Raw genomic sequence first — 12890 nt, 5'->3', positions numbered from 1 at the left:
GATATTTATGAAGCAATAAACATTAAGATATTTAAAAATTTATAATATGAATTTTATAGTCGGCTGATCCATTGATTTGATTATTATTTTTTGACAAATTGCTAGGTAAAGTCGGTCACTGAATTCTCACTTATTCCCATCACTATATAAAGTTATTATCTATTATAAATCTCAATTACAGCAATAACTTTTAAATACGATATATCAATGAAGATTTCCCTTTCTTTCGGTTCATACGAACACTTTTATTATCAGAATCAACAATTTCGAAATTGAATCTACTATTTGATTTAAAAAATACGTTTTTCTCGTGTTTCAATACTATTTATATCCTACCCTTCACATTTCAGACCACATTATTGTGTAAAAGAGTAACTGTCGAAATCTATTCGAGCATTTTATAGGAACAAAAGCTTCTACTGTAACACTACTGGCCATAATTAATCGATTGAATCTTGAAAATCTATGGTATGAACTCATAGCTCGACCATTAAACTTATTTAGTAGCTATATCAAATGCATTTTTTTTTTTTTTTGCTGAAATTCTAAAAACATTTTTATTGATAATTTACATTAGCTTTTATTCGATTGTTTGTACATTTAAAAAGATAATGTTAATATGCTATAATAAATTTATTTACGACCGATAATAATAATTTATTTATTTTATTTAATGTATATAATTCATTATTGAAATTATAACGAATATTCTTTCAAAGAAATGTGTTGAAAATTAATTTAAAGCCATGTTTATTATTTAATGAAGTTCGATAGATAATTATGCTAATATTGATTTCCCAATTTTAAAGTCTTAGAATTAGCCTTTATACTTTAATATTAAGGACAATATTTGCCATTTTATTTTAAATAAAGCAGCACATTTCTCACATTATTTAACAATACATTTTAATTAAATAAAAATTCTCGTTCCTATAGTGAATATATTTAACTTTATGTACTTTAAGAGGTGAGTATCGTGTAATACAATGAAATGATTCAAGAATACTGCAATGAATTATTACAGACTCCTAGGAATTTAAATTGTACTAAATTAGGAAATATTTCTTTTTAATTGTATTTAACGCATACTAGTTCTGAGTCATAAAACCGATGATAATAGTTGTCTTTAAATAGTTAGAATATAGAATATAAATATTAAATAGATTTATTTTACGAAATTTTATTGGCAAATCAATTTTTTAAATATAACATGTGTAACGTTCATTATACAATGAATTACGAATTGATTTTTAATGAGTATAAATTACATTTTTAAAATGATATGAACGATAGTTATGTTTAGACTATTCGAATCAATTAAGTCACAACATCTTTGCTTGATAAAAGTAAGTGAAATAATATTATTAATAAAACTTTTTAATATATTTTTTTTGTAACTCTTGAAGTTTAACACAATCAATTCATAACAATAATTATCCATTCTTCTACACGCGTATAAACTGAAAAAATTTATAATTTTTTTATTCTATTTCTATTAATTATATGGGTCACAATACCATTAATTTCATAAAAAAAAATAATTATAAATATATACTTATATTTTGTACGCATAACGAAGTTTTGAAAAATTTCATTTTATGCAAGAATAATAGTTATAACAGAAAATTAGGAAAATGAGTGAACAAACGATGTTTATAGCTTATATTTATTTAAGAATTTAGGTACTTTTAAAAAAATAATGACCACGCTAAATAATATTGGAATATTATCGGTAGAATAGAAATCCGTTAATTTTATATATCGTGATAGGTATACGGTCCAAATTTTCTCTTAATTTTCTCTAAACTTCTCTAAACGCATAATGCAGAAAAACAATGCGTGAATCATGAACCGAATAATCAATAATACTCGAGGATGCATCCGGCGAGTACTTGGGTCAAGGATGATCTGTAGCCATTTTCCGTTATAAAAATTGTTTCACCTCTTGCAATGGTTGTGCACAAATGCACAAAAGTTTACGAAATGCTGACTATTAAATATTACAGAAGATAGAATTATTTAAATTTTCTTTTTCTAGTACAACCACTCTGTTTTCAGACCCTATATTTTTTATTATAGAAAATTGTTAAAGAATTCAACGAAAAATAAGAAATGCAGAAAAAACGGTAGGATTTAGCGAGAAGCTCTATTTCGAAAATAAAATGTGGCTATTTGGAAAATAAGTATTAACTTAGATTATCTAAAATTAAAATATGTACAATTTCTTTGATAAATGAGTACGTATAGTGTTTACAGATTATTTCAGATATTATATCGGCATCAATTTCATGCTCTCAACAGGACATGTGAAATCCTTGGCCAAACTCATTACAATAAGGATGGCACACGATTAGTCATTCATATATATTGTGGAAAGAAACTATTAAAAGAAATTAAAAATTTAGAATTTTCCATATTTTGTCAAGTATTTTAATATAAATATTTCATTTTTAAATAATATATAAAGCATACTTACTATACTTAAAAATTAGAAATTGTCACGTGTGTTGGCGATCTCTAATTTGTACTATACGATAGATTCTATCCACAAATGATCAATTATGAAGAAGTATTAATTAAAATACTTTTCTATGCACAAATTTTGAAATGATCGCTACAGCATTGAGAATACTTTTGAATGTTTAAAATATTTTACTCTCAAAATGCGGACACGTGATAATCAAGACTACGCGGATGATCCTAAAATTCAATGGAAGCCAGAAGAAGAGCCAATAATTAAGATGAATACAACCAGTACAGCGGAAATTGCATTAGAATTTTTTTTTTCATTCTAGAGAGCAGAAGAGAGAAAATTAATTATTCAATGTCGTCACTATTGGTACCATTATAAGCACATTTGCTCTAAGGGATGTGCGGCGTAACATAGATATATTTATTAGAGCGGAAACCATTTTCTACCTTCTCCCTTGTAATTCTTGTCAGTCTCTTTTTATTCACTGGGCTCGGTCGGAGTACAGCTCGTAAGATCAATTAATTGCTAATTGATCGGCCGCTCGATAGCTCTTACGTCTGACGATACTTGCGACTTGTATCCCTATCGGTATGTAGTACGTATTTGTAAAATATATAAACAACTTACTTTTTATCGGTGAAACTTAAGATCTGAGCAAGTGATTGGATAGAATTGTTGTAGAATGGGCATTTAAAAGTTAATAAATGTTCGACTTAATTGGGATATAAATATTGGCGGTAGAAGAGAACGAACGTATCGGTTTTTAAAACAAATTTACTTATAAATTCAGTTAACTAGGTATAATTGCCACGCATGGCGCCCGTTAACAAATGCCTATTAATAAATTTATAGATAGCTCATCGAGCTTTGTCGATAATATTAATAAATTGTAATATTATGTTTGGGACATTTTCTATGTAGCGGTATGTTATTTAAAGTTACAATTCAAGGTATGAGAGAAAATAATATAAGGAGAAATAACACCCGTCTTCGATTTTTGAACGCACAATCGTCGCCGAGCTACTTTCAGTAGCCGATTCCCACCACGAATATTTTCGTAAGCGATAAATCACTGGAGGAGAGGTTAAGCGCATATTGTGGGGGAGCAATTTTGTATGTGAGCTTATGCGTTACGAATTGAGTAACCTTCAATAGCTCGAGTCCGCGAGTAAAAAGTATAGTACTCATTATTTTCCGATGCAAATACTCAGAAATGGCATTGAGTGTTGCGTGTAAACGCATATTATTATTAACATTTTAACTAGAGAGAAAATAAGGTATGTATTATTTATAAAAAAATTTATTAAAATTAAAATTAAAATTAAAATTATTTAAATAAATGGAAGTATTTAATTCGAAATTAATGTATCGCTTCATTATTTATTGTATTTTCGGCGTTTTTTATACGCGATATTGATTAAACGTAATTTATTCCTATCTTATAAATTGACGTAAAATTTTGTTGATAACCTTCAAATCTTAAATTAATGAATTTTATAATACAATATAATATAATATAATAAAATACAATATAAAATAATATAATACAAAATACAGTTATAATGATTAGTATTATTCTAAATTTCCTTGTGTCAAATATTGGTAAAATTTAAAAAAATACAAGTAAAGATCCATCCATTTTAAATTTTAAATAATTTTCACAGAACATTCATATATTTTAGAGCTAAAATAAAAATAATCTATTCAGCCTCAAACTACAATTATATAATTATTATTATTGAATATTAAAGGTTGAAGGGGTTCAATGATATTACTTTTTATATAATTTTTTTTTTATTTTGTATTCCTTGAATGCTAACTTAATCGTTTCCATCATTGTTCAGGTATAATAATTATGCTCAAAATTCACAGTCGCAATTGAAAAAACTATAATTGAACATAATATTCAATTACATTTACACAAAGACACAACGTCAATTTATAACTTGTAATGAATAATTGTATAACAAATTTGTAAAATTCGTAGCCTTTTTAAAATAGCGCTTTGGAGAACTTAGCGACTATATCAAAAAGTCAAAATTTCTTGCACATCCGAACGAAAATGTTCTTTGATAAATTTATTTATAAAAAAAGTTTCTTTTACAAAGGCCACAGTAGTAGCCTTTCATAATAGAAGAAGAAAAAAAAGCAAAATTTAAGGTGCAAGACATCTTTCAAAGGTTATATCGTGCCAATTTCCCATAAATTCGCCGACATAACACAATCGATATCAGAATAATCAGAACAAATCATTTTATGAGTACCTGATGAGGCTCACCAGTCGATTTTATTTGACATTCCAAACCTTCTAAAAACCATTCGCCGCGTCATCCTACTCCTTCGCTAATCGATTTTTCCGTACTTCAAATGATCGGAAGCCCCGGAATGAGTAATCGAAAGTGGCTCTCTTTACATCCCCCTTTAATGTCATAACGAGAGCTTTCGCTCATCCTCCGACTGCACCAGCTAATTAAAGCCGATCGTCAACGCATGCAGCTATCGTGACGGCATCGTGACGTCAACACCAGGCCTTTCTCCGCGACTCCCGTTGTGGTCGCACAATTGCGCCGAAGCAAAATGGCACGGACTTTCTTTCTTCGATAGTTGAAATAGTCATCATTTATTATTATTCAGTCTGGCTGCTCCACAGCCGCGCTACGAGCTCGTGCGGGATTAACGTTTTATCGATTAGCAGTTGGTAAACTCGATCGTATTTGTAAGCTGCCGATAAGTATCTTTCATTAAGCTGATCGGCAGTCGTTTAATTTGGTCTTTTGAAAAATTAAATTCATTCTCGCTAATGTCTAAACGGATACCTAAAGCATTATTGTATACGAGCTTGGCGTTATTTATGACGATATTTGGTAAACGCAACTTATTGTTAATTGCGTAAGTGTCCGAGTTGAAACTGTTCATAATGCTACGGCACTCGATTGCTTAAAACAATTATTTTTTTAATTATTTCTATAATTCTATGTATCAATATAATTGGTGCGACCTTGGCAAGAGGAAAATTATTATTCTTGAATATGTCGAGCTATGCTATGCTTTTGCAATTTTTAAACATACGCGATGAATTAGCTCTGATTCTATGTTGAAAGTGACAAACAAAAGGCTGATTTTCCACTTTCACTAAGATAATAATGGCGTTTCTGAACTAATTATTCAAGCGTATCCATAATTAAAGTGTTTTTTTTTTAGTTTTCACTTTCATTAGGAATCCATTGAAATTAAAGAGAGAATCATTATTCATTGTTAAATTAATGCTATTATTATTATTACAAAATAAAATCAATACATTTGCAAGTATTATATAATGCATAAAATTAAATTAATAAGGGTAATTTCTTTTACATAGATTCGACATTTCATCTTAAAATTTCAACAAATATAAATGCAACGAACTATCGATTAAAATATCGTCGAATGTCTAAGCAAAAATTGAAAAATTATACGAATTTCACGAGTACAAAGCATCAATTTCTCACTGCAATTTTTGCAAAAAGCTAATAGTTCTCAACTGTCTAGACATCTATCTCCTATTCATAACGATTTGATGCTTAACTATTTATTTTTTATTTACTTACACTCGATTGAATACTATTATAATCGAACTTATAATTTATCTGTGAAAGTAAATTTCACTCATGTTTACTTTAAATCCTGTACTCACAATCTGACAGCTTAAAAATTTGACTGTCATTCTATCAATTGATCATCGATAATTAATAAATACCATTAAATAATCATCATTTATATATATATATATATATATATATATATATATTTATAAGGTGTCATGTATATCTAAATGGTATTACCATATAGTGTACAAAGATAAATGAGACAGAGATTAATTATTTGTCTCAAATTGCATAAAAATTAATAAAGTCATAGCTACTCGTCGTCAATTAAGGTTACTTATTACTTTTTATATGTATTGCATAATATTGTCTAAGGAATATTTTTTTAACATATATTTTTTCTTTTAAAATTCACGTACCGTTATTATCAACATAACTAGTGAAAAAAGGGATAATAATATTATTTCGTAAGATCCCGATATTATACAATAAGTATGCGTTTGAAAGGACGAGTTTCCTCGAATGCGAATGTACACATCTGCAAGCTATAATATAATTACGTATTCAAGGTCGACAATTCTAAATAAAAACTAACATACAATTTCTATGGCATAATGCACTTCCGATTTTCGAACAACAATTAAATAATTTCAATAGTAATAGAATTGTGCTTAACGCATAAAAAGTGCATTAGTGTTAGACGTATTTATAATTATTATTTAAAATCTGTGAAATTATATAAACAATATAAATATGAATAACTTTGTAATATTACAAATTAATATAATAATAGATATGATAGAATAAATTTAATTTCAGTTAGATATTCTGACAGCATGATCATATTTAAAGTAATAAAATATATATTAAATGTTAATAAAATAATTAATAAGATTTTTAAATATAATACTAAAAATGTTATAGGCTAATTAATTATCCGAAAAATTATAATGAGCGTTAATATAATACGCCCAAGTTTCTATAGATGTACAGAGTTTTGATGAACAATTATACTTGTGACTGAAGCAATTAAAGTATTTGTAAAGATTCGAAGTATCCAGCTTAAGAAAAACTTTACATTAAAACGTAACTTAATATACCTGAAATATTCTACTTATTTCATACGCACTTTACGCAGTATCTATTAATAAATTAACAATAAATTAAAAAAATAATCGTAGTATAAATGCAAATCAATATTTACCATCTCATTTTAAATATTACTTTTATTATTGCTCGATTCCAAAATTAAAAAGGAAATGTAAAATAAGTGCGAACACTTCTTTTTGCCCCTTATGAATATCTTGAAATTTCAGCAAAGTACTAGAAACAATAGGTAATTCCTCTCTTTATCTTCAAATATAATATCTCGAGTTCTATATAACATTGCCCATAACCTCTCGCTTATTCCACTGTATTTATTAGAAAAGCAACGCGCAACATATCTCGCTGTTTTTTATTTACCCGCAACGGAGCGAGCAAACGAAAAGATGCTTTTGATACTACGTACAAACGGTGGGAGAAGCACTCAAATTCATAATGCTGCTATATGTATAAACATACGGTATGAATTGTATATAAAGGAAAAATCGGGAAAACTCACCTGATAGTTGTCGCTCGGACTGCGAACGAGGCTGTTGTCGGCTCTGAAACAGAATTAGCGTGAGCTGATTAAAAGCTACAAATGTAACTAATAACTTAAGATGATAAAGTAGCATGGAATGTTACTATTATTATGGCTGATATATAAATCCTCGGGCGTGCTAACGACACGGAAACAAATGACGTAAATTATGTGTTAATGCGAAGGAATAAATTGGAAGCATCGTAGTAAAATTTTAATTAGTACCATAAAAAATATTTTGTTTTCTACATTTATTATTAAATTATCTGGAGATAATGAAACATTTTCGTAATAATTTTTATATTAGTAATGTGAAATAAATGTGAAATTCGAGTTATTGTAGCAAATGTACTGTGTATTTGGAGAAACAAATATGAAATAAATGTTATTTACTTTATTAACAATCATATATTCGAAACATATATAACATATGGCAAATAAATGCAATATTTTATGAATTAATTATCTATTGTTTCACTTGATGTTAGTATGACGAACTTTGTATTAGACTTAATTTTCATTGATTTAAAATAAAATAAATTTACTTAAATTTGTTTTTAACGAAAAATCTTAAAGTAATTTTAATTTAGTTTACTTAGATACGCCGATAAAACTTTTAATGTATATTTCCATCATATTTAAAGAAGTAAATATATTCGAAATTGTCAAAACTACAAAAGTTAATTATTATATTCAATGAGCATTCGAAAATGATTTCTTACTATTTCTTTTTTTTTTACTTTTATTATTAAAAAAAGTAGATTTTCAAAAAAACCTGGACAGTAACATTTTACATAAAAATTAACATAGTGTATATATGTTGGCCTACAAATATGTTCAAATACATTCTAAATGCTTATCCGAGTATTCCTTTGCATTAAAAATATATTTTTAATTTTTTTATTTTATTTATTTATATAAAAATGTAATATATATATATATATATATATATATATATTTGGTATTTACAAATTCAGCAATACTTTCAGATATTCATAATAATAGTTTTAGTTCCAAATTTATTTATTTCTTCGAATAAAATTATATTTTGGACATTTCTATGATGTGTAATATTTTTGAGAAACTTGCTTATTCATATCATACGATAACATTGTTTTCTAAAAATAGATATGGTTACATATAAATATATAGTAATATGAGTTATTTGATGAGAAATCCTGACAAACATGTTGAATCAATACTGTTAGCCACAACACTCTTTACTCTCTGGATTTTCCTAAATTTCCCTTTACACCAAATTGTGCTTACCATTTACCTACTAAACCAGCATAAACATATTCGATTTATAAATATAACTTAAGCGATTGAAAGAAAAAAATATTTACAATGCCAAAGCATATTTCTTTAATTTCCGACACTCGGATTCCCATACACTTTTGTGTATGGGACTTCGTCTCGATTGAACACTAAATTCGATTACTCGATCGATATTGACCGAAAACTCTGGCCCACCAGTACATACGTATTTATTGGCAGGAGGATATTAATGGAAAGAGGCCCGTTACACACATGAAATATCGGTCGTTGCTATCTTTCCGATGCGAAGACGACGAACGTATTAGTCAGAGTAGCGCCTCGTCGATCGTCGAATAAAGACTGAGAAGAAGCCCGCAGATATACGCTTGGGAGATATTATTTTAAAGTACTTATCTAAATAGACGGTCAACGACTGATTTATGACACGCGCGAGCTCCTCCGAAAATATTCCAGGAGTGTATAAGCCATACATCCCTCGTTCCCATTCATTTAGATTGAAAGTAACGATTCCAGGCTTGATTGTTCGTCGTGGCCTATAAAGGACGGAGAGACTTGGACGATAAATTGGAGCGCAGCTCGTGAACGTGCAATAGAAGAATAATGGATGTGACGATTACATCATTCATTGTTGCGTTATTCGTACGTCTCGTTCCTTACGTGTGTATTTTAAAGAATTTTGTATATTTGTAGATTTTAGAACATCGGTGTCTCCATACGCGTCGACGCAAAAATAAATTATTTTAGCTGTATGAGGTCGTATTTTGATAGAATTCGAATATATTTGGCTCGGCATTAAAGTTATTCTTTAAAATTCTTCTACTTCGATATTATGTATTGTAATTACAAGCCATAGATAAGAAATGCATTTATATTGACTAATAAGAGGAATATTACACTTGTAAGCATATATATTTTGATAAGGGACTGCTAGATAAATAAGGATAATGGGCTGTAACTCATTGTAATAGGTATCCATTTTTCAAGAAATTGCTATTTAAATAAAATATGTAGAATAATTTTTTTTTTTTCAAAATATATTTTAAATTGTAATGTGAAGGGAAGAAAATATACAAATAAACGTTTTTAATAGCACGTTCACTAAAACTTATTAAAGAACGTAATATTCAATTTTGAAAATTCTTCTATGTCAAAGTTATTATTTGTATTTGTACTAATAATTATTCAAGCAAAATAATTCAACATTCTAAGCGATATATAAATAGAGTGCGCGAATGTAAATTTTAATTAAATAATTCATATTCAGTCCAATGTATTACAATCGTCAAACTTAATTTTTCTTAATAATAGAAATAATTAGCCGCCTACAAAGTTATATCTTTTGTTTTCAATATCTTAGTAAATGGATAATATGTATCATTTATTTATCGAATAAATTATAAAATTTATAAAAATTATTTTTTATATAATTTAAAAGCATTTTTATTTATAACGAATACGAAAATCATTTAATTAATGTTAATTTATTTTAATAATTATACTAATAGTATAAATTAAAAAGTTTTCATGAAAAGTAAGATAAACGTGTCACGTTACCAAAATTTGTTGCAAAAAATTTTTATAATAACGATTAATTTGATCAATTTCATCCAATCAAATTCATCCAATTTTTGTATAAAGGCCGAGAGATTAACATAACATAACATAAATAACATAACAAAGATTAACCAAGGCTTCAATTTAAACAAAATCTTCATCAGCTGTTTATTAACGTATGTTAATAACGTACCAGAGTAAAATTCGATTCTCTCAACATATATTAATTAATAGCCTTGACCTTCTCGACTTTATTGCAGTGTTCCAATAAAAGAATTATCAGATCAGTTAATCTTCTATCGAACAATTCTCTTGTTTATTAGCACGTATACTTTGCATACTACTAACTTTCTACTTTATTTCGTTGACTTTCTGCAGCTTTTCATCCACTTTTATTTTTATTTTGCCATTATTTTCTTTCTTTATTTTATGATGTTATATTGCTTAATGACAAATATAAGCATTATTAGTTACATGTAGCGCTGAAACACAAATTTTTACATACGCCTTAATACACTTTATGCAAGAAATTTTGGAACTGATATTTTTCAAATATAGCGATTTATTTCAACATTACAAATTGTCTTTGAATTGAAACTAATTCCAATGTAAAGAGAAAATTACTAAATGCCAATATGACTATCATTACTATATTATAATTTTCTTACAGATCTTGGTGATAAATTTAATAACATCTAGACAATAATGTCGCTACATCGTACAAATAAATATGAGCATTAGTTGCACACTAGTAAAGTTAATTTCACAATTATTAATTCAGCTTGGTTCTGATATTTTTATCAATCTATCTATTTAGTTGTTTATTTATTCATGAACGATAATGACTTGTATTATCGTTGTTGCTGATATAATATTGCATACATACGTATATCCTATAATTAATTAGTATTAAATTCAATAAATGTCAGTTAAGTTTTAAAAGAAATTTGAATAATTTTTTGATATTTTTTAGACGATTTGTTCAAATAGTAATCTAACTTGGATTCTAACTAACTTTTAAATTTAATTCATTTGTATATTATTACGTAAATTTACATATACACAGTTTTCATAGTACTCGAATATGTGTATTATTATTTAAAATCGATGTCAAGTTATAAGTCATGAATTAAAAATTTTTTATGCCAATGTGTATATAAATTGTATTGTACTTTTCAATTACAATACACTAAATCATTTTCTTGTATTTGAACTTCATTTCTGTAAATATACCTATCCATATTTTATTTGAATAATTGGAGACCATTGACATAACATTTTATCGTATTTTTCATAGTTAAAATAACGAAAATGATGGTGTTTACGAATATCTGCCATTCTATTAGTTATTTCCTTAAAAAAAATCTTTCAAATGTATCTGACCTTCAAACACATACTTTTTAGCAAATAAGTATTTATTAATAATAATAGTAAGGGTGTTTTATTAGTAGTATTAATTATTAATAGAATTCTTCTTACAGATAAATTAGATTTCGATTTCAATTTATATATTTATATACTTCCTTCTACTGAATTAAAAAAAAAAAAAAAAAAAAAAAAAAAAAAAAAAAAATAATAATAATAATAATAATAATAAATCGTAAGATTCTTCAGATAAATATCAGATAGTGGTAAATATCAACATTATTAGCCTTATTTTCTGATTTTTGTTCAATCTATATGTCAATAAATTGTAGCATTTTATGTACAACGTAGGCCGTTAATTAGATTATATACTTTTTCACTATCGATTTTACTAATAAATGGCTCCATTTTCTTTATTCAACCTTTCACATTTTTCAAATTCCTATTTAACGGCTCTTAAGATAACGTGAGCTTTATTACTGTATCTTTATGTAGACTGAGAAAATTTAATTTATTGTATTTAGAATAGGGAATTAAGAGTCTTGTTATAAACAAATTTTAAAATCATATATCAACTCCTGTCCGTATTATGCTTGAGCATGTGTTTTTCTTCGTAATTTATTTGTTTTATAGAATTCAAGACAATGTACTTTAGTTATACAAAGTACTTTAAGAGACAACTTACGTACTTTAAAAGACAAACGCTGAGCAATTTTGTAGAAAGTGTCCTTCGTTTTTTTTTCTTTCTAAGAGAACGTGAGATATGGTTAATCCATAACAATAATTCTTGTGATAACTTACCGAATGATATTATTATAAATTCTGATAAAATTTTAAATGCTTCGTTAATTAAAAAGATAAGAATACAAGTAAATCATTTGATTTGAAAATTCGGTAAATGTCTATAACTTGTATTTTTTCCATGATATTGAGATACTGCAAAAATCGATGTGGATAATTAATCATACATACACAATTACATTATTGTATTTAACGATAAATTTTGATTTAA

The 12890-nt window shown here is 27.0% G+C and overlaps 1 protein-coding gene across 1 annotated transcript in view; it reads right to left on the bottom strand.

Annotated features, from left to right (window-relative positions):
• The window catches only part of cv-c (RhoGTPase activating protein), a 277986-nt gene that overhangs the window by 257917 nt on the left and 7179 nt on the right, over positions 1 to 12890 (bottom strand). The window contains exon 2 of the mRNA XM_011495782.1: positions 7661 to 7703. Coding sequence (XP_011494084.1) covers positions 7661 to 7703 — 43 coding nt within the window. The remainder of the gene's footprint in view (positions 1 to 7660; positions 7704 to 12890) is intronic.

Source organism: Ceratosolen solmsi, unplaced genomic scaffold (assembly GCF_000503995.2).
Source record: "Ceratosolen solmsi marchali unplaced genomic scaffold, CerSol_1.0 scaffold11, whole genome shotgun sequence".
NCBI classification, from domain to species: domain Eukaryota; kingdom Metazoa; phylum Arthropoda; class Insecta; order Hymenoptera; family Agaonidae; genus Ceratosolen; species Ceratosolen solmsi.
Note: the sequence above shows the minus strand (reverse complement) of the source record. Positions and strands in the feature narration are given on the sequence as shown.